The sequence below is a fragment of the Notechis scutatus genome, chromosome 8 (assembly GCF_049901735.1).
Source record: "Notechis scutatus isolate UNSWTSFEM ecotype Mainland chromosome 8, rNotScu1.2, whole genome shotgun sequence".
In the NCBI taxonomy this organism is placed as follows: domain Eukaryota; kingdom Metazoa; phylum Chordata; class Lepidosauria; order Squamata; family Elapidae; genus Notechis; species Notechis scutatus.
The window spans coordinates 12134892-12155183 of record NC_142016.1 but is presented as its reverse complement, the minus strand read 5'-3'; the positions used below and the strand labels follow the sequence as shown (position 1 = coordinate 12155183).

The 20292-nt window shown below is 41.8% G+C and overlaps 1 protein-coding gene across 1 annotated transcript; it reads right to left on the bottom strand.

Moving 5' to 3' along the window:
• Positions 1-5947: 5947 nt before the first annotated feature.
• Positions 5948-16524, bottom strand: TMEM222 (transmembrane protein 222). The gene is made up of 6 exons (XM_026676083.2): positions 16304-16524; positions 14607-14691; positions 13980-14011; positions 11378-11474; positions 11121-11251; positions 5948-9407 (listed from the first exon to the last, which is right to left on the bottom strand). The coding sequence occupies exons 1-6, from the start codon at positions 16498-16500 to the stop codon at positions 9320-9322; spliced, it is 630 nt and encodes a 209-aa protein (XP_026531868.2). The 5' UTR covers positions 16501-16524; the 3' UTR covers positions 5948-9319.
• Between the last annotated feature and the right edge of the window lie 3768 nt (positions 16525-20292).

Below are 20292 nucleotides of genomic sequence, written 5' to 3'. Positions count from 1 at the left end.
CGCCCACCAAGCAAGCCTTTGCTAAAAAAATTTGAAGCCCACCCCTGTGACCTTCACCCCCCCCATCCAAAAAGTTCTGCTTTCCTTTCCCAGTTAAAAACCGAAAGGCAACTCAACGCTAGTCCCATTTCGCAGACAGGAAAACCCGAACAACCTGGCTGAGATCTCCCACACACAGTACAGTATTTCTGACCAAGACCAAGCTGTCAGTTGGCTGTGGGCTTCTCAGCTTTTGGCTTCCCTCAGCTGAGATCAAAAGTCAGCGGTAATTGTCTAAGGACCCTCGTGTCAGCATGAACACAGCCCAGACTTCATCATCAATCAAGGTTGTGACAGCAGAGGCTGGAGTGGTGGCAACAGACACCAGTCTCAGAGGGGGGGGGGAGAGTGCTTGTGGGTCCATTGACACAAAGCCTGAGAGGAATTTAATAAATGGAAGCCGCAGGGATTCGGGCTGGAGCTGCCAGCCAACTAATAGCAACCTGCTTTTAATTAGGGGACGTTCTCACGAAGTCAGCTCCTCCGATGGGGCCCTGGCGTTGATCAGTTGAGGAGTTCAAGAGAATCAACAGCAAAAATTGAAGTCCCGGCTGCTCCGCCTGTAACTACAGAGACCGAGTCCTCTCCCCTTCCAAACTAAATGCAACCCTCTTTCCTATCCTGCCTCTGGGGAGAGAGAGAGAGAGAGAGAGAGAGAGGGAGGGAGGGAGGGAGGGAGGGAGAGAGAGAGAGAGAGAGAGAGAGAGAGAGAGAGAGAGACTCCTTGTAGCTACATTTGTGATTTTCAAAAGTTATTTCAAGAGGACAATCCATTCAGAATGGAGAGTGTTCTGACCCAAACCCTTTTCCAATAAAATAAACACGAACCAAAGGGAACAGAAACCTTTTAATGATTCTTACGAATCCCCGGTTAAAAAGCTGCTGCAAACTAGTTAACTTTGATAAGCACAAGCCTCGCCAAAACTGTGCAAGGCTGCCAAGAATAACAGATAAGAAATATTTTACAACACCAGAGTCTTCAAATACCAACTTAAGATACTGCAATGTCCACGCAACTCGAGTTTCAAAACGTCTTTGCTTCCTACAAAGAACGTCCCATTCACAGCTGGCTTTTATCTTCTTGAAGGAGGGGCCATTACCTTGCAGCTTTACTCCTGAATCGCCTGTGCTGATGCAGCTGCTCTTTCCTGCGAGCAACCCTGAATGCACGCGCACTTGGCACAGGCTCCTCGGGAACCTCCTCATCGCTGCTGCCAGCCCCCACAATCTCTGAAGGCAGCAGTCTACTCCCTGATGGTCCTGGCCCCTTATCTGAGTCCTCGCTCTCCTCAGCCAGCCGTCCGCACCTGCTGCCAGCTAACCACAACAGAGAGTTAGATTTTACTTGCAAAGGAGAGTGGGTGCCAAAAATGCTTCCAAACCTGATTGTTTTTGGAAAGTAAATCACCATTCAAGCTTTTGCTTTCCCAGCATCACCTCCCTCTTGCTTGATTGCAGCTTCTTCTCCCTCATCCATTCCAGCATCAAAACTAGACAAGATTCAAAATGCTGATTCAAAGAGGGGAGATGGGTACACCCTGGCGGGACACCATTCAAAGCTCTGAATGACTGCCCACCAGCTGTTTTACCCAGCTGTTGAATAGCATAACAACAGCTAAGGGATACCAATTCAATGACTTAAAGCAGGGGTCTTCAAACTTGACAGCTTTAAGACTTGTGGAGTCTTTCAACTCCCAGAATTCCTCCTCCAGTCATGTTAGCTCAGGAATTCTGGGAGTTGAAGTCCACAAGTCTTAAACTTGCCAAGTTTGAAGACCCTTCACTTAAAGATTGAATTATAGTTCCCTCCAGCCCCAAGGACTGGAACCTTGCAAAACAGTGCTTCTCTATCCAACAGACATTCTTGAATCAGAATAGAGGTGGAAGGGACCTTGGAGGTCTTCTAGTCCAACCCCCAGTCAAGCAGGAGACCCTGTGCCATTTCAGACAAGCAACTGTCCAGTCTCTTCTTAAAAACCTCCAGTGATGAAGCACCTACAACTTCTGGAGGCAAGTAGTTCCACTGGTTAATTGTTCTCACTGTCAGGAAGTTCCTCCTTAGTTCCAGGTTGCTTCTCTCCTTGATTAGTTTCCATCCATTGTTTCTTGTCCTGCCTAGAGGTGCTTAGGTAAATAAGTTGACCCCCTCCGCTTTGTGGAAACCTCTCAAATACTGGAATGCTGCTATCATGTCACATCTAGTCCTTTTTTTATCTAGAACACCACGGTCATGGCGTTGAAAGCAGGCAGAACAGAATTATCAGAGTTCCAACATAGTTTTGCCATACATTATCTACCAAGGTAACACATAATCAAGAATCATAAGTTACAACTCTTAATAATAGTCATAGGGTACAATAAGCAATCAAATCATACCAGGAAACAGTCAATAAAAATAGGGTACAAGCGACAAGGTTACAATCATACAGTCACAAGTGGGAGGGGATGGGTGATAAGGGGTGACAAAAAGTTTAATAGTAAGAGTAGTGCAGACTTTGTAAATAGTTGGACAGTGTTGAGGGAATTGTTTAGCTGAGTGATGGCTTTCGGGGAAAAAACTCTCCTTGTGTCTAGTTGTTCTGGTGTTCAGTGCTCTATATATGTTCGGGATGTGAGGGGTCTGTAGATATTTTCACAGCCCTCTTTTTGACTCGTGCAGTATACAGGTCCTCGACTGAAGGCATGTTGGTAATAATAGTTTTTTCTGCAGTCCTAATTATCCTCTGAAGTCTGTGTCTGTCCTGTTGGGTTGCAGAACCAAACCAGATATAGTTCTAGAGGTGCAGATGACAGACTCAATAATTCCTCTGTAGAACTGGATCAGCAGCTCCTTGGGCAGTTTGAGCTTTCTGAGTTGGCACAGAAAGAACATTCTTTGTTGTGCTTTTTTGATGATGTTTGTGGAAAAGTACAATAAAAATTATATATATATATATATATATATATATATATATATATATATATATATATATATATATATATATATATATATATATATATATATATATTTCTTAAGTTTTCAGGGTACTTACATGTATGGTATTCAGCTTTGTTCGGGTATTTTCCCACGTCATTATAGTTGTGCTTTTAAAGTTGTAGCAACGTTTCAGCAGAATCTCATCTGCCATCATCAGGCTTTGAGGAAGGAAGCCTGATGATGGCAGATGAGATTCTGCCGAAACGTTGCTCCAACTTTAAAAGCACAACTATAATGACGTGGGAAAATACCCAAACTGACAGCAAACAACACTCATACTAGCATTGATGATGTTACCTAATTTGGGTCAAGAGACCCAAGAGAGTCCCTTGCAAGCTTCTATTTCTGCTGTAGAGTCTCAAGGAAAACCTCTTACAGGAAGATGGATCCCACTGTGGTCCCCCAGAAATAACTCCCAGCTCCATCATCAGCATCTTGACTTAATTCTAAGCAGGTTATCACCAAACGAACTTTGAAGTTCCAATGGCAGGACGAGAGAGACGTGTGCCAGGATACAACTTCCCTTTGTCAACAGCACAAAAGCTGTCAACTCTCCTTTTGCTGAGGGGCCGCTCTCTTCCATCGATGTGGGTGTCTGCTGGTTCAAGACAACACCTGAACACTGACTGCCATGCAGGACTGTCAGGCTTGTTCGGTTGTTGACATAATGAGGACATGGTCAAAATGGAGGGGGGGAAAAAAAACCTTTCCTTGGACCAGTTAGTAGTTTAAAAATTCTTTATCATTATCGGAACAGAGCAGGTAAGTGGAACGAATGTATAATAATGGCTTAATTTAAAGACCTAAATGGGACCTGCAGCAAAATAATGCAGTGTAGAACCACCTTTTGGTGTACCAGTCAACGATCCTCTATTTTAGCAATCTCCATGCCCAATTCACTCTGGTTTTTGTACTCTGATCTGTAAGAAACTGTATGTCTGATGATAAGGCATAACCCCAACCACATTGGTTTGGGGTTTTCTCCTTTCCTAAGTCATTTTCTTTACAGATAGTCTGTGTGATATCTCCCTTAGATGACTCCTCAGATTCTTCCTCGGAGATTGGCTCAAGGGAGGATGAGCTCATCCCTGGCCTGTCAGGAACTGGGTTAATTGATGACTCTGAACTGGCATGTCAAAAGAGATTTATGGGAACCTTCGGCTGGGGACAGCATGCAGGGACTGACGGTCATTGAAGAGGAGCTGCCTTCCTTGGTGGATCCGAGAGCCCACAGGGCAGAGAAGAGACAAGAGCAACAGAGATCTGCCGGATTATTCAGAAGGCCCCACCTGTCTTGATGGGTTAGGGTTAGGCATGTGGTGGGAGGCATTGCTGGGAACGTGTTTGGGTTTGTCTAGCTGTGTTTGTTCCTCATGCTTCCTGCTTGACTTTGTGGCTTGGAGACTCTGAACTACTCTTTCTGAGTGAGCTTGTGGGTGTATTTCAGTTTGGCCTGGTGGATTTAAGTTTGTTTGATGGACTTAATTGTTGGAGCGACTTTCCGTTGTTTTATGGACTGTTGGTTATTGCCTTGTGAACTAATCTTGGCCTGTTTATGGTGGGATTTATTTGGGACAGTTCTAAAGTTGGGGGAAGGGAATTGCTGGGGAACATTAAAAAATTATCTAAACCACATTTATGTGTGTATGTAAACGAGTGGGGCAACATAGTCCTTGACTTATAACAGTTCATTTAGTAACCATTCAAAGTTACATCAGCACTGGAAAAAGTGACTTTGACCACTTTTCACACTTAAAACCATTTCACACTTTGACCACTTTTTACACTTAAGACCATCCCACATGATCAAAATTCAGACGCTGGGCAACTGACTCGTATTTATGACAATGGCAGTGTCCTGGGGTCATGTGATCCCCTTTTGCAGACTTCTGACAAGCAGAGTCAATGGAGAAGCCTGAGTCACTTAAACAACCATGTTACTAACTTAACATCTCTGGTGATTCACTTAACAACTGTGGCAAGGAAGATTGTAAAATGGGACAAAATTCACTTAGCAACTGCTCACTTAGGGACATAAATTTGGGGCTCAGTTGTGGTTGTAAGTCAAGGACTACCTTTATAAAGGTAGTTTGGATTTCTTCAAATTTCTGGCATTTGTTTGGCTGCATATGTTCCAGAGCAGGGGTCTCCAACCTTGACAACTTTAAGACTTGTGGACTTCAACTCCCAGAATTCCTGGCTGAGGAATTCTGGGAGTTGGAGTCCACAAGTCTTAAAGTTGCCAAGGTTGGAGACCCCTGCTCCAAAGGATGAAAGTCTCCATTTTGGAGAGGGAAGAAAAATTGAAATCCCACCCAATTTCTCTATCATACTCTCCAATTTCAGAAGGAGTAGAATAGCTAATGTGGCACTTTCAATACTTCTGTACAAAGGATTTACTTGTTCTTCTATCTTGCCTTTTCTTCGGGACTTAAGGCGGAATACATAGTACCCCTTCCTCTCACTTTTCCCTCAACAACACTGTGAGGTGAATTAAACTGAGAAAATGGTCCAAAGTCAGCCACGGAACTGAGGGTGGATTTGAATCTCAGGCCTTCCCAGTGTGAATCTAATATCTTAACCACTGTATAAGCTGACTTTCAATTTCAGATGTGTTTATTTATATTTTTATCTTGCTCTTATTTTTATAAATAACTCAGGGTGGCAAACATACCTACTGCTCCTTTTGCCTCCTATTTTCCCCACAACAACAACCTTGTGAGGTGTGTTGGACTGAGAGAGTGACTGGCCCCAAGTCACCCAATTGGCTTTCATGTGTAAGGCAGGACTAGAACTCACAGTCTCCTGGCTTCTAGGCTGGTGCCTTAATCACTTACAAATCACTAACACAAAATATATTTGAGTCGCTCATTCTGAACGCAAACTTCTCTTCTTCCTGGAGGAAAAGAAAGAACAGCCTTTGCAGCTTGCTGGAATACAGAAATGCATTTATTTTTCACCATAATTGAGATTATGAAATTACAGCAGCAGACTTTGGTATTTACAAAGGAATCAAGCAACTGGACCAGAAGACCATCTAGGTAGACACCAGCAAAAGAACGGGCAAATGGATGGGAGTTTTACAGAGAAATCTATACAAAAGGCAAAATGGAAGGCAGTAACAACAATGAAACGATGTAAAGGAAAAAAGTAAAGAATGAAAACTTTGGAAAGTACTTTGGACTTAACCAAATTCCTACAACTAAGACACTTCAAGGCAGATGTGAATGCAGAATACAGAATTCACAGATGATGTCACTATATAGAGATCTGGGCATTTTACGCCCCCACCCCCACCCCGGGGCACATCCAACTCTTTGGCTGTCCCTGCCCAGTTCACTTGTGATTGCTGGAAATTAGAAATCAAATGTAAATAAGCGTAGGCCAAGCTTACAATACAACTGCATCACTTTTATTTTGAAGGTGACTTTTTTTCCAATTTATGTATGTGCCTGCATGCCTACGCACTTTCGCAGTAATGTCTTGGTCCTACTGGTTCCATGTTCCACAACAGTCCCAGTTTCTCACATGGCCCCTTGGGAAAATAAGTTGCCCATCCTGACATACAGGGTTTCTCACTACATCTACTCAACCCCACAATGAAAGCTAGTCAGGGGACTGTCTGCAAACATGGCCAGACAGGCTCCAATCAAGATTTAAACCATCAAAATTCCTACCCAGAAGTGTGTTAATGAAGATTCTCGGCCATCCAAGCAAAGGTGTATGGAAACTGGACTAATTTTTTTTGTTAGTTTTTTTTTGTTTGTTAAATTTTTTTTGAGACGTTTTGCTGCTCATCCAAGCAGCTTCATCAGCTTTATGACTTCGACCCAGAAGTGCTTCCCATAGAAGATTTTAAAACACAGTAAGAACTGAAGTCATTAATGTAGATTCTGAAAGATGAATCTTTTCATGCGGCTGTTAAACAAGATGGAAACAACGTAGGTTTGGCTAAAATATTCGAGATATGTTTGTGCAAAGGCTAGAAACTGCAACGGACTACTACAACGTGTGCACTCCACTACCTACCTGCCTTGCTTATGCCACATTTGTTCCAAGGTCCTGCAAACTTATTTTTGGCTTCCCCCAATCTCTGGAACCCCAATAAAGCAGATTTGCAAATATAATGTAGGGTAAAGGCACCTCTAACCTGCTTTACCATAAAGGGTGTGGCTCAGTTGTTAGAAGTATTAGCAATCTGTAACAGAGAAACTACTTCCAATCATAGTTCTACTGGCCAGGAAATCTCTGCTTGTCAAGTGAGTAAAATAGCAAGGCAAGCAGAATCTGCAGCTTTAGCTCTTCCATAGCTTTAAGTCTCCCCCGCCTCACTTCACCCTTTCCTCTGAGCCTCCCTACTGATCATTCATCGGTAGGTTCACAAATATAGGCTTTTTAAAAAAAAATCCTGTAAGGACCAAATTATTGGAAAGGGAGGGGAAGGAAGAGATGTTGAGAACAAGAGAAAAAATAATCACAGTTACCCTCTGTGATTTTTTTTTTTTTGGCTCCTCCAGCAAGCTTCACATTTTGCTAATGCTTGTACAGTCATATGATGTCAGAAAAGCATTTTCTGTTTTGATTGAAAAGATGAGCTTAGATCAGTGCTATGATAGAAGGACAATTGGCTTTTTAAGTTCCAGGTCTGGGAAAAGCTTAGGTTTCCTGGAGCTTTTTTTCTTTTTTGGCAAGTCACGGTGAGAGGGGGGGGAGAAAAAAATAAAAAGGAAAAAAAAAGTTGACTAATGTGTGCGTTATTAATTCAGTCTATTATTTCCATAAGAACTAGAATCCCTACTGGGACGTAAGCGAAATAGCCCAGGAATAGCTTGATGGAACACCACAAGGTCTCACTTTGATGTAAGACCTTTGATCTCTAATCAGCCTACAGCTTATGGATCAGTTTTTCTACAGCTGCCATCATTCACGCTTGAAATGGCTGAATGCAATGAAGACCCCCAAGACCTGCTAAGCCACAGGTGCCTCTCTTGTACACAGCACGCATCTTTGGCACTGCCTGCAGGAACAAAAGGAGGAAGGCTAGCAAGGGAATAAGGAAGGGTGGAAATGAAAGGAGAGCGCGGCGGGTTGGGGTTTTGTTTTTTGCTTTTTTAGGTCACCTTCGGTTAAAAAAGAAGAGGGTGTGCTCCCCCGCTTTTTTCCCACACAACAGGCAAGGAAGGCCATAAGCCTGAATTAAATTAAAAATTCATCTGAGCAGCTATTTGCTCTTCCGATACCTGGCCACAGCAGGGAAAAAGCTGAGCCCTAAAGGAATGATTCATGTTTCCTAACAGCAGACATGACGCACGTATGGCTTCTAGCATCCAACCCTCGCTATAAAAGATGAATCGCTTTAATGGCTGCGGGTTACGTTTCTAGTGACTTCTAAGGCACAGTATAATAGATGAAGAACCCATTCTATAAGTCTATCAAAGGAACGAGGAAGTCTTACCAGAATTCTCGAGCCCAGCTCCTCAAAGACAGCAGCTTACATTCTTTAGTGGGTCTGTGACAAGGGGCAGTTTATAAGCTGACAAGAAAGTAACGAAGACCCATTGGGATCAACTGCCTTTCGAAGGCTGGTTCCTGTGAGACTAGACTTTTAAGACACATACAAACAAAGAGACAGACTTTCTGTGTGGTGGGTAAGAGGAAAACAACATTCGACCTTAGTTAAACTCCTGTCTGCAGCAGAAGAAACTTAAAATTAACCTCCTCTCACGCAAAGCCCTGCATTCTGCCATTTTGAGGCCACCATAATCACTGGAAATCCCGTCATTCAGTGCAAACAAATATTACCCCATCCCAGGGTGGTGGCCACAGATAGCCACCTTTCATTTAGTGCCCATTAATCATCCCCCCGGGGGGGGGGGAGATCAGAGAAAGTTACCCCCTCCTTAAGACACCTCACCCAAGGTTAATGAAACCCTCCATTCATTGTCTTATTGACCCAAACCCTATTTGGGATTTCCACGTGGGAACCTTTGGTCATAAAGGAGTTTTGGGGAGAAGTTGCAATGCAAGAGTCTCCCACCTTCCCCAACCCCAAAACGTTCCGAGGCAAGTAGGTTGAAAGAAACCATCCTCATCGAAGCAAAGAATCCCAGGGGATAACAGCCGAGTTGTTATTACAAAATACAAATGGAGTTCTGTTTCCTTTTTTTTTCCCTTTAGGGCTTCCACGCCATGCAGCTCTCCGTGCCTTCCTGGGTTGAAAAAACCAGGGTTTCCATTGCTTGACTTCAAAGGGGACAAGGGGAGGGAGAGTGGGTGGGTGGGCAGACACACCAATGCCATCCATCACCGCAAGTGAACAGTCAAGATGACGATCAGGATAATCCCCAAAAAGAGGAAGAAGGGAAGCCAAGTCTTCACAAAGCCTCCTATGCTGTAGAAGAGAGGGGGAAAAAAAGAGATTTCAGAAACACAAATGGGAGAGGAGCCCATAACTCACTGAAGTGCAGCCACAGAGGACCAGGGATAGAAAGAGAAGGCAGCTGGCTGAGAATAAGCAGAACAGAGCAAAGGAAAGGAAAGGGACATATTAAGCCAGGGTGTCCAACCTTGGCAACTTTGAGAGCTGCAGATCTCAATTCCCATAACTGGCAGAAGAATTCTGGGAGTTGAAGTCCACAAATCTTAAAGTTGTCACGGTTGGACACCCCTGCATTAGGTCTATATCTCTTTCTGCAACCAAACCTAAGCACTATCTAACTGAATAATCCTGGTGGAGCCCTGTTTCTGCCTACTTTTCTATCTCTGCCAAGTTTCATTTGCTAACTCTTTGGAAGAAATGCTGGCAAAGAACCATTCACACTCATGGTCCAGAAGTAATAACAATTAATCCTTCATTCGTCTACTTTAACTGGCATATAGATAGTATAAAGTACATGGCATATTAAGAGCTGTAACCGCACAGATGCACAATCTGGGTGATGTACAGTAGATTTCCAAGGTTTTTTGACTCCCTGTTATTTTATAATCAAATGATATTCTGCCATCTGTCAATTTCACTGATAAAATTATGAATATTTCAACAAAGTGGAAATGGACCTTTCAAAGAAATAAGTATGCAATGTCTTTTGCACTCTGATATTTGATATAAGCTCCCAGAATGCTTTTTTTTTTTTAAAAAAAATTATATTCTAGCTAGAGGAGTTGAGAATTTTATTAAGACAATGATTACTACTTTACAAGCCTGACAGTTGTCGTCACTGCATTTTTGACAGGACTGTACTCTTTCACAGACTATTTAGTAGCACAATGTAAAGCTATGTAATACTATTTAATACACGAACAGTATTAAATTAAATATTAATATTAAATAATAGTTATAATTTCTGGAATGATAACTATCCGGGTCAACAAGTCAATGGGTTGAGAAATGCTATTTTGTGAAAAGAGACTTATTTCTTCCTTCTAATGGCACTATTTTCTACATCATAATGAGCTAGCACAATGCATCTGCAAACACTTAAGACCAGACACTGAAATAGCTTTCAGCAACCTGAGAATTTCAGCTCTTAAAAAGCAGTGAAGTTACTAGCCCTTAAGGTTACTGACATAACAGTGTAAGCCAGGGGTCTCCAACCTTGGCCACTTAAAGACTTGTGGACTTCAACTCCCAGAGTTCCTGAAGTCCACAAGTCTTAAAATGGCCAAGGTTGGAGACCCCTGGTGTAAGCAATCTCAGAAGACAAAAAATGTCAATTGCACTTGGTTTTGTGCAGCCTTCTGTCTTTCCACATTACTATAAGAATAAATTATGCAAATAGAGAAGCATTAGAGGCTTTAAAAAAAAACCATGCAGAAGTTCCTACTGGACTGTGTCTGCTAATCCTATACGTATAGCAGTACAAGAATAGACATTCAATACAAGGACTTGCAACCTTGGGGTTGTACAAATAATTTGCAATGGGGAAAAAAATTCTACACCACAAGCATCAATGGATCTAAACTAAAGCATCTAGGTACAAGGGAAGCAAAAATTATCTGCATATTACATACATGAGATGTTTAAGGAAAACCCAGCCCTTGATTAAAATGTTTTCTCTCTCTTTTTTACTCAAAGACCACAAAAGCAACGGAGTTTTCTACTCACCTTACATACTTTCCATACAGCAAGGAGCAAAAACAAAGTTTGATCATATTCCAGGAAGTACTGTTGTCGTATCGCATGAGATTTAAGGCTAGAGCTACATGAGAATGGCAATTGTCACAACAGAGGTTATGCTATGAGAGAGAGAGAGAAATGGACAATTGAAGGTATTTCTACTTCAAATATCTTCTCTAGGCATAAACAGTACTGGGATAGAGAAGACGTCCACAAACTTAAACTGAAAACTGCACTTTACTCACCATTCGGTGCTTATATTCCTCAGAGGCATCATTTACAGCTGTATCCCAAGCACTGGGGCCACAGGAATAGACTTTGTTGGGATCCAGCTTCCAGTATCTGACAGAAGGGGAAAAGGGCAAATCAAAATTATTTCCCCACTTTCATCAAATGGAACACCTCACCTTTCAAAAAGTCACTAAAGTATTGTTGTGTCAGACTTGGACAGTGAGGAGGTTGGGGAGGAACATGGGCCAGTCCTGGAGTCTGGGGAAGGCTCTGACAAGGGTTCTGTGTCAGAGGCAGAGATGGGGCCAGGGCTGTCTGACCGTTATCAGCTGCCTTCTGAGTCGGAGATCAGTGGGGCAGAAGAACAGCTGGAGCCTGTTCCCAGTGTGCGCATGCACAGAGCTGCCAGGAGAAGGGAACAGTTAAGGAACCAGGGTCGACTTGGGAACAAGGGCACAGGTGGACTGTGAATGGCCCCTCCCATAGGGAATAAAGAGGAGCGAAAGGGGAGTGGTGTTTGCAGGAGACGATTAGTTCAATTCATTAGGGTGAAGATCTGTTCCTGACTTCTTGCCGAGTAATTGCTGCTACAGTGTGGCGTTTGGAAGATATCAGCCTGGCAACTCTCCAAGCCTGATAAAGGTCTGTAGTTGTGAAATCTCATGAAAGACTGTTTGCCAGGACTTTGCTGGAGAGGAATTCACTTTAACCTAAATAAAAGGGGTTTTATCAGGACGAGGAGTTGGCTTCATGATCTTGGGAAGCCTAGGTCAGAAGTATTCAAATAACACAATTCCAAATACAGGTAGTCCTCAGCTTACAACCATTTGTTTAGTGACCATTCAAAGATACAACGGCACTGAGAAAAGGGACTTATGAGTGGCTTTCACAGTTACAACCGTTGCAGCCTCCCCATAGTCATGGGATCGAAGTTTGGACACTTAGCTACTGGCATGTACTGATGACGTTTGCGATCACCTTTGGTGACCTTCTGACAAGCAAAGTTCAATGGGGAAGCTGGATTCACTTAGCCATAGGGTTACTAATTTAACTGCAGGGATTCACTTAACAACTATGGCAAGAAAGGTCATAAAATGGAGCAAAATTCACTTGTCTCGCTTAGCAACAGAAATTTTGGGCTCAACTGTGGTTGTAATTCTTAGTTCATGGCATACTTTCGTGACTGGTGAAGGTATCGCTAAGAATCTAGTTGAACATCTGCTGAAATATTACTGAATATGTATTTTTAATCCTTAGATCTGCAAATGAAGCTTAAAGAAGGATGGTTCAAGGCTTATGAAATCTCAGAAGCTGAGTGCAGAGTTTTCACTGAATTAAGGATCTTGCCAAGATAACTTGAGTAATTACCTTAATCAAAATCCATCAACAGGAAACATAGTTAATATAGTATGTCCCTTGCTGTTCTTTGTGCCTATAATTGTATTAACACCCATCTTGTACTATATTCACACACACACACACACACACACACACACACACACAAAAGCCTACCAGTTTTGTAAATTGACATTTTTGCTCCTTAACATGCTCTACCTGGTATATGCATTTTTTGTTTTGCTGCATTATCTTCGCTGTATCATACATTGCTTTTTCCCCTTCAGTAATACCCAGAGACAGAGAATGAAAAACAAAGCACTGCAACATAAAGACTCACATTTCTTAAGACAGCAACTGACAACAATTTAAACTACTAAATTACAATTTAGGAGGATGTCAGGCATACACTGAGTAAGCTAAACATGAAATAGCTGTATATAATAGCAGAACACTATGATATTTATATTGGTTGTCTGAAACAGTATCCTTCAACTGCTTTTACCATTTTAAATCACAGAGCCTGGTTGTTAGAGGCAACCCCTTAAATATTTTTTTTAATCTAATAGGTTCCCTAGAACCCAAATTCCCTAGAAGCATGAGCAAACTCAAGATTATTTCTGAGTTTATGCGCACAGAATGCTACTGTTCATTTCCTCTTCTTTTGTGACAATTTATGGTACTTTAAAATCTGCATTGTTTTGGTCCACACAAAAGAATGGATGCAAGCAGGCAGGCAGGGCTAATACAAGAGAAGAGCCAACATTTGGATAGACAGAAGAGACACTTGAGATCACGAAGTACAGGTAACCACAGAAGCTCAGATGATTGTGAATACAAAAAGGTTTAATGCTACGCTGCCTTACTGGTGTACACTCCAAAAGCCAACTGTAATCTAGTTGTTTTTGTCTTCCTAACTGGAATATTTTAGTTTCATTTACTATCATTGCACCTCGTACAACGAAATTAAATGCTATCTTCAATGTGCATTATAATTATAAAAATAAAACACAAACACACATCCTTTGCATTCTGTACAATTGAATTGAAACCTGTTATTGCATTAATATTGCACTATACAGTAGAATTCAGTATAGTTACTGCCCTGGGATAGAAGCTGTTTTTCAGCCTATTTGTCCTTGTTTTTATTATCCTATTATTTATTATTATTCTATTATTTATTATCCTATAACCTATTACAGATATATGGTATCTATTGTTCTGTTTCAGCCACAAAAATACATTTGCAAATTAAAATGTGGAGGGGGAAATAACACTTACTTCACAGGCTTTCCAAAAGCCATGTTGTCTTCCTAAAGATAGGGAAGAGAGAGGAAAAAAAGCACATTTCAGTTATCAAATCAACTGGACTTGTGATAACATTATTCTGCTTATGTCTTCCAAAATTAGCTGCTGTACTGAGTTTATATTGACCATGTATATCACACTGAACTACTGTTTAACCATAGTTTACTGAATACACTATACTTGGTGGAATCATAAAGTATAGTTTATCAACTGCAAGAGTTAAAACAATATGCAGTGTCAAAACTCAAACAAAAATTCCAAATCCCAATTTGTCTTGGTGCTGAGAAACAAGACACAATTAACTTCTTTAATCTTCCCTGGGTGAGGACTTAAGATTCCTCCCTCTCTGGTGTCCTCCACAACTGTCAGGTGAGAATGTTGAAGAGTTGTACTCCCATACATCCAGAGGTACTAAGCTGAAAATGGCTGAGTTTAAATCTTTGTAATTTATCATCTAGAACAGGGTATCTCAACCTTGGCAGCTTGAAGATCTATGAACTTCAGGGTGCCAACTAGGGAATTCTGGGAGTTGAAGTCCACAACTCTTAAAACTTGTCAATGATGGAAAACCTTGCTGTAGAGTAACAAACTTCTACTTACAGAGACATAGTAAGGCCCTGCAAAATCTCGGATGACGCCTGCAGAAGTGCAAATGCCCATGTGGCCAATGATTGGGAAGAGCCATCTGTAGAAAGAAGAAAAGCATCAATCCTCACATTGAAAAAAAAGCTATTTTCAGGAATCTGTAGAACCAGCTGTCCATGGTCACACTGGATAGAACCAAAAACAGACAAAAAAAATCAAAAGAAGTTAAATAAAACGTAGCTCTGAGAGAGGGAGCCCTTAAGACTTTCTACGGTTTTCCAAATCTAAATTTAATTCCTTAGTCAATTAGCCGTGTGTGTGTGTGTATGTGTGTGTAAAAGAAGAACTGGATGGAAGAAAACAAATCCATCTTCTCAGGTCCAAGTTGGAAAAGCAGTTATAAGTCACTTTTTTCTGTGCCACTGTTAACTCTGGTCACTAAACGAACTGTCATATCGAGGACTGTCATATCTGTATAAACTAAAGAGGAACAGGACAAGAAAATCCTGCTGGTGATGTTACCTAGATTGGTAACGTTCAGAAACTAAACTGAAAACAAGCTTGGAGAGCAAACCACACTGCAGAAATGTTTAGTTTAGTTTATTGTCATTGCATCTCATACAACGAAATCAAACACCATCTTCAGTGCACATCATGACCATGGAAATAAACACAAACACACACCCTTCACATTCCACACAGTGAACCGAATACCCCTGACACCGCACCAACACTGCACTATATAGTATAATTCAAAAGAACTACTGCCCTGGGAGAGAAGCTGTTTTTCAGCCTATTTGTCCTTGTTTTTAATATTCTGTACCGTCTGCCAGATGGTAATAGTTCAAAAAAAAGGGGGGGGGGTTCCCAGGATGAGATGGATCTTTGAGAATGTTTTGAACTTTCTTAAGGCAACAGGAGCTATAAAGCTCTTCCAAAGAGGGGAGAGGGCAACCCATGATCTTCTGGACAATGATGTGAACCCTCTGGAGTGCTTTCCTATCTGCCCCTGTGCAATTGGCAAACCATACAGAGGTGCAGTAAGTTAAAATGCTCTCTATGGTGCAGCAGTAGAAGGTCACCAGCATTTTTTCATTCAGTTGTTTTCTGAGAAGTCTCAGGTAGTATAATCTCTGCTGGGCCCTTTTGACCAGGGCTGCAATGTGGGCACCCCCAGGTCAGGTCCTCTTTTAGGGTAACACCCAGAAACTTAAAACTGGCCACTTGCTCCACTCGGTCTCCATTGATAAACAAGGGCTGGATGTCTGATTTTTTCCTTCTATAATCCATTATAATCTCCTTGGTCTTATTGGTGTTGAGGACCAAGTTATTGTCTCCACACCACCAAAGCAACCGGTCCACCTCATCTCGGTAGGCAGACTCATCCCCCCACCCCATGAGTCCCATCACATGTTCATGCTGCAACCGAAGCACCAACACCTCCCCCCGGAAGAGCCTGGGCTTGCACAACCACACAACCACACAACCAATTAAACACACAAAACAATAGCAACCATGAGAGGAGCGGGCGAGATTTCCCCCACCTTGTTTACGAACCGGTTGGACGGGGGCGCGCGCGCGCGAGAGAGAGGAAGACCGCGCCGGGGTCTCCTGCAAAAAAGCAGCAGGAACTGTCGACTCCCCGACCCATCGTCCCCAACACCTGCTCGCCGTGGGATCCCCTCTTCAGCCCTGCGCCGCCCCCGACTCACGTGAGAACGGGGATGGGCGTCCACACGACGCAGTAAGGGAAGCGGCTGCGTTCCGGATCCAGCGCCGCCCCAAGGGACCCGCCGACCCCCACCGCCACAGCACCGTGGAACTGCTTCATCTTCCCCTCCGCGGCCTCCTCTTCCTCCATCACCGGTAGGAGGGGGGGAGGAGGAGGAGGAGGTGCCCTAAATGACATCACTTCCTGGAGACGGGCATCTCGCTTCCGGACAACGGCGCGGCGGGGACGGCGCGGCCTTTGAGCTGGGTGTCGGGGATGGGGGGAGGGTACTTCCCCCCCCCAAAAAAAGGCGGCTGGAGTTTGCTTTTTGCTTGAAGACGTTTCGCTTCTCATCCCAGAAGCTGCTTCAGTTCTGTTCTAAAGTTCGAGGGGGGGGAGTGGATGGATGGGTGGGTGGACGGACAGACACACAGACAACTGGATGGATGATGGACAGCTGGATGGATGAGATAGATAGATAGATAGATAGATAGATAGATAGATAGATAGATAGATAGATAGATAGATAGATAGATAGATAGATAGATAGATAGATAGATAGATAGATAGATAGATAGATAGATAGATTGATTCATAATATGTCTTGGAGCATGTCGACGTGAAAAATTTGGAGAACTGTGTTAAATATACTGTAAATGGATGTTCAATATTTTTTAAAGAAGTTGCAGATAACGATGGGAAAATGGACAGAAGTAGACAGTAACATTTGTGTACAATAGTGAAGAATTTTAGGAAAGGGAAAGGTGCAGACTAAATGTATTTTGCTATGACTTCTGAGAATCTGATTTTGTGAATAGCGGCCATAAAAAAACTCCTTTATTTCTGAAATAAAATTGAAATTGAAAACTTTGAATTTTATTCAGTACTTCATTAAGTTTGACTTGGCTCAAAAGTCAGCACTGCTGGTTTGAACACCCGATCAGGTTAGCAGCAGGTTGAATGGATTTGAAAAAAATTGAAAGCAAATTTTTTAGCTGGCAGTATTGCTTTTTCCAAATGATTATTTGTGTGTGGAATATTACTGAGAATTCATTGCACAGTATCAGAAATGATTTTTTGTTTTGTTAACCATCATCACATGTACCCAAAATAGCTTTTTCCATAAATTTGTTCCATCATTTCTTTTTAGAGCATCCAAGTTTGGGATTATCTCTGCATCTTGTGAAACCGGTGCCAGGATTTATATAGGCCTTACATTTTGATTCTCAAAATCTGATGCCCTAATCTCACATCATAGTCTCATCACTGGAGTCCCGTTTGTGAATAATACTGAAGGAGGGACTGCTGTAAACTGGATATCAGGTTGAACAAGTAAATAATCCTTAATATGCTAATCTTTCAATCAGCAGAGCTGTCAGAACAATAGAAGATGTATCCTGGTTATTACAATTCTGGCCCCTTGTATGGAGAGGATTAAACTGGTTCATGTTAATCCCATGCACTTCAGTAAAACTCTGGCAGGTCACAAACAATTTCCAGTATTATTTAAGTTTGCGGCAAAAAGAGAGAACACAAGGGCGGTTAACAAAAAGCAGAGCAACTTAGAGGAGAATTTAAAATAATATTGTGATGAATCATAATGAACAAAAATGAAAATATGATGAAGCACACAAACATAACACACATGCTAAAATGTTATTGACCATAGCAATTAGAAAGGAATTTTTAAAAGTGTATGTACAAATTATCCTCTTAGCAAGAGAAACAGATATCTATCAGGCATCATTATTAGTACGACTGTCTACTTTTACTCAGGACATACAAGCCTCCCCCATTTTGGTTTTTTTTTTTTTCCTTTAAACTGCAGCAGCAAAAGTGCATAAAGTACATTGCAACATATAAAGCAGCTGGGCTCACACACTGTGCCAAGGCATAATGTGGCTTGTTTCTTCTTGGGTTAGTTTTGGATTAAATGAATTTAGTCACTGTGGTTTGTATGCATGGCTTGTGGGTTATGCAACAATTAATAGCTTTACACTCTGATCTATAACTGGATCTATAACAAGTGCAATTTGTTTGGTAAATGTCTTAGCCTTATTTTGCTTTTTCCTACTGCTAAAAATGTCCCATTCTCTCCCCCTGCCCCATCAAACATAGATTCAAATTAATGTTCTTAGTATCTATGCACTCACAGTCCAATGTGAGGAGAACTGAATCTGCTAAATTTTGCATTCTCCTCATGTGAACTATTAAATGTCAAGTTCTTCCTATCAGGTTTATTAAAATATTAAAACCTTAAAGTCTTTCCAGGATTATGGAATAAGATAAAAGCTGTAGGAAGTGGTGTTCCATAAATATACCTATATAATAGCGGTGTCAAACTCAAGGCCTGTGGGCTGGCACAACCCATGGGATGCTTAAATCTGGCTGACGGGGCCATCCTGGAAACAGTGAAGAACTGGCCCATGTTGCCTCTGCCAGTAGAAATTGGCTCCCTAGCTGTTTCTGGCTGTGATGGCCTCCTGCAACCGTCTGCCAACAAAAACAGAGGCCATTTTCTCTGGCAGAGGGTTGCAGGAGGCCACCGCAGCTGGAAACGGAACTCGGGAGCCAATTTTCGCTGGCAGAGTGCTCAGGTCACCACAGGCGCCCCCGACACGAGTGATATTGAACTGGCCACACCTACCCCGCCCCCCCAGGTCAAACATAACCCTGATGTGGCCCTCAATGAAATCGAGTTTGACACCCCTGATATAGAACATTATAGAACAAGATACAGTTAGACCTCAACTTACAACCATTTGACCATTTGAAGTTACAACCGCACTGAAAAATTGTCTTGTGACTGTTTTGACACTTACAACCATTGTAGCATCCCCATGGTCCTGTGAACAAAATTCAGAGGCTCATATTTTTGATGACCTGGGTGTCCTGGGATCACATGATCACCGTTTGCAACTTCCTGACAAGCAAAATCAATGGGGAAGTCAAATTCAAATAACAGCTGTGTTCCTTACTTAACAAGTGCAGTGAATCACTCAACAACTGTGGCAAGAAAAGTTGTGGAATGGGGCAAAACTCGCTTAGCAACTGTCTCACTTAGGGACAGAAATGTTGGGCTCAATTATGGTCATAAGAACTACCTGTAACACATTTTTTTAAAAAAAGTTTGTAATCAAGAGCATGCCTTGGGGAATCATTCATCCATGTATGTATAAACATTCAGAGTTTATGTCCACAAATCTTTGCTTAATGCAGCTGCAAAACAGACGCTGTCTTACAACAGGTCAAAGTATCCAGCCATGTAAATCACATCTATCTGCTCTTGACTGATATCATCTTTCCAAGTGTAAAAAAAGCAGAGATCTTTTTGCACCACTTATATCTATTCCTATTAAATAAAAGCAACACCCGACTAAAACTAGGATATTCTACATGTGGTGCCTACATTCTATCACTGGATGGAAGTCATGTTTTTGTATAGCTATGAAGATACACCCACTGTTTCCATCCTAAATAGCAAAAACTGTAACCCAAAATCTCTTGCATGTGGCACAAAACATTAAAGAGGCATTAAAAAAAAAAGCTAATCAGTTGTCTGTGTGTATAATGTCCACAAATGTTATTCTGCCAACCGGTAGTACAATCCAGTAGTATCTCACCAATACTGGTTTTAATAAGTATTTTCATCAATACGACTGAGAGTACATTCTAGTATTTTTTATTATGGCTAATATAATTCTAGTAATATCTCACTGCTATTACCCCTACTTCACAACAAAGCTATTTGTATACCCGGGCACTCTTAAATACAGCTCCTCTGGTTTGTTTGCCTTATTGAGAATTCAAGTAACATGAACAAAAGACAATCAACTTCCATTACACTATTTATAGATTTATGCACAAATACTGTGTATATGCGTGTGTAAACACAAGCTAAAATTAGGCTGTAGGAAGTGGTGTTCTATAAACACATAGAACTTTAAATGTACTTGGAAACTACTTCAAAGTACTGTGGGAAGTAACAGA

Excerpts from the sequence above, each read along its gene's own strand:
- TMEM222 (XM_026676083.2), bottom strand. The coding sequence starts at position 16,500 with ATGTCATTTAGGGCACCTCCTCCTCCTCCTCCCCCCCTCCTACCGGTG. Across the intron at positions 14,012-14,606 it reads CAGGGCCTTACTATGTCTCT|GAAGACAACATGGCTTTTGG; the intron begins GTAAGTAGAAGT and ends CCCTATCTTTAG. Across the intron at positions 9,408-11,120 it reads CTGTATGGAAAGTATGTAAG|CATAGGAGGCTTTGTGAAGA; the intron begins GTGAGTAGAAAA and ends TCTCTTCTACAG.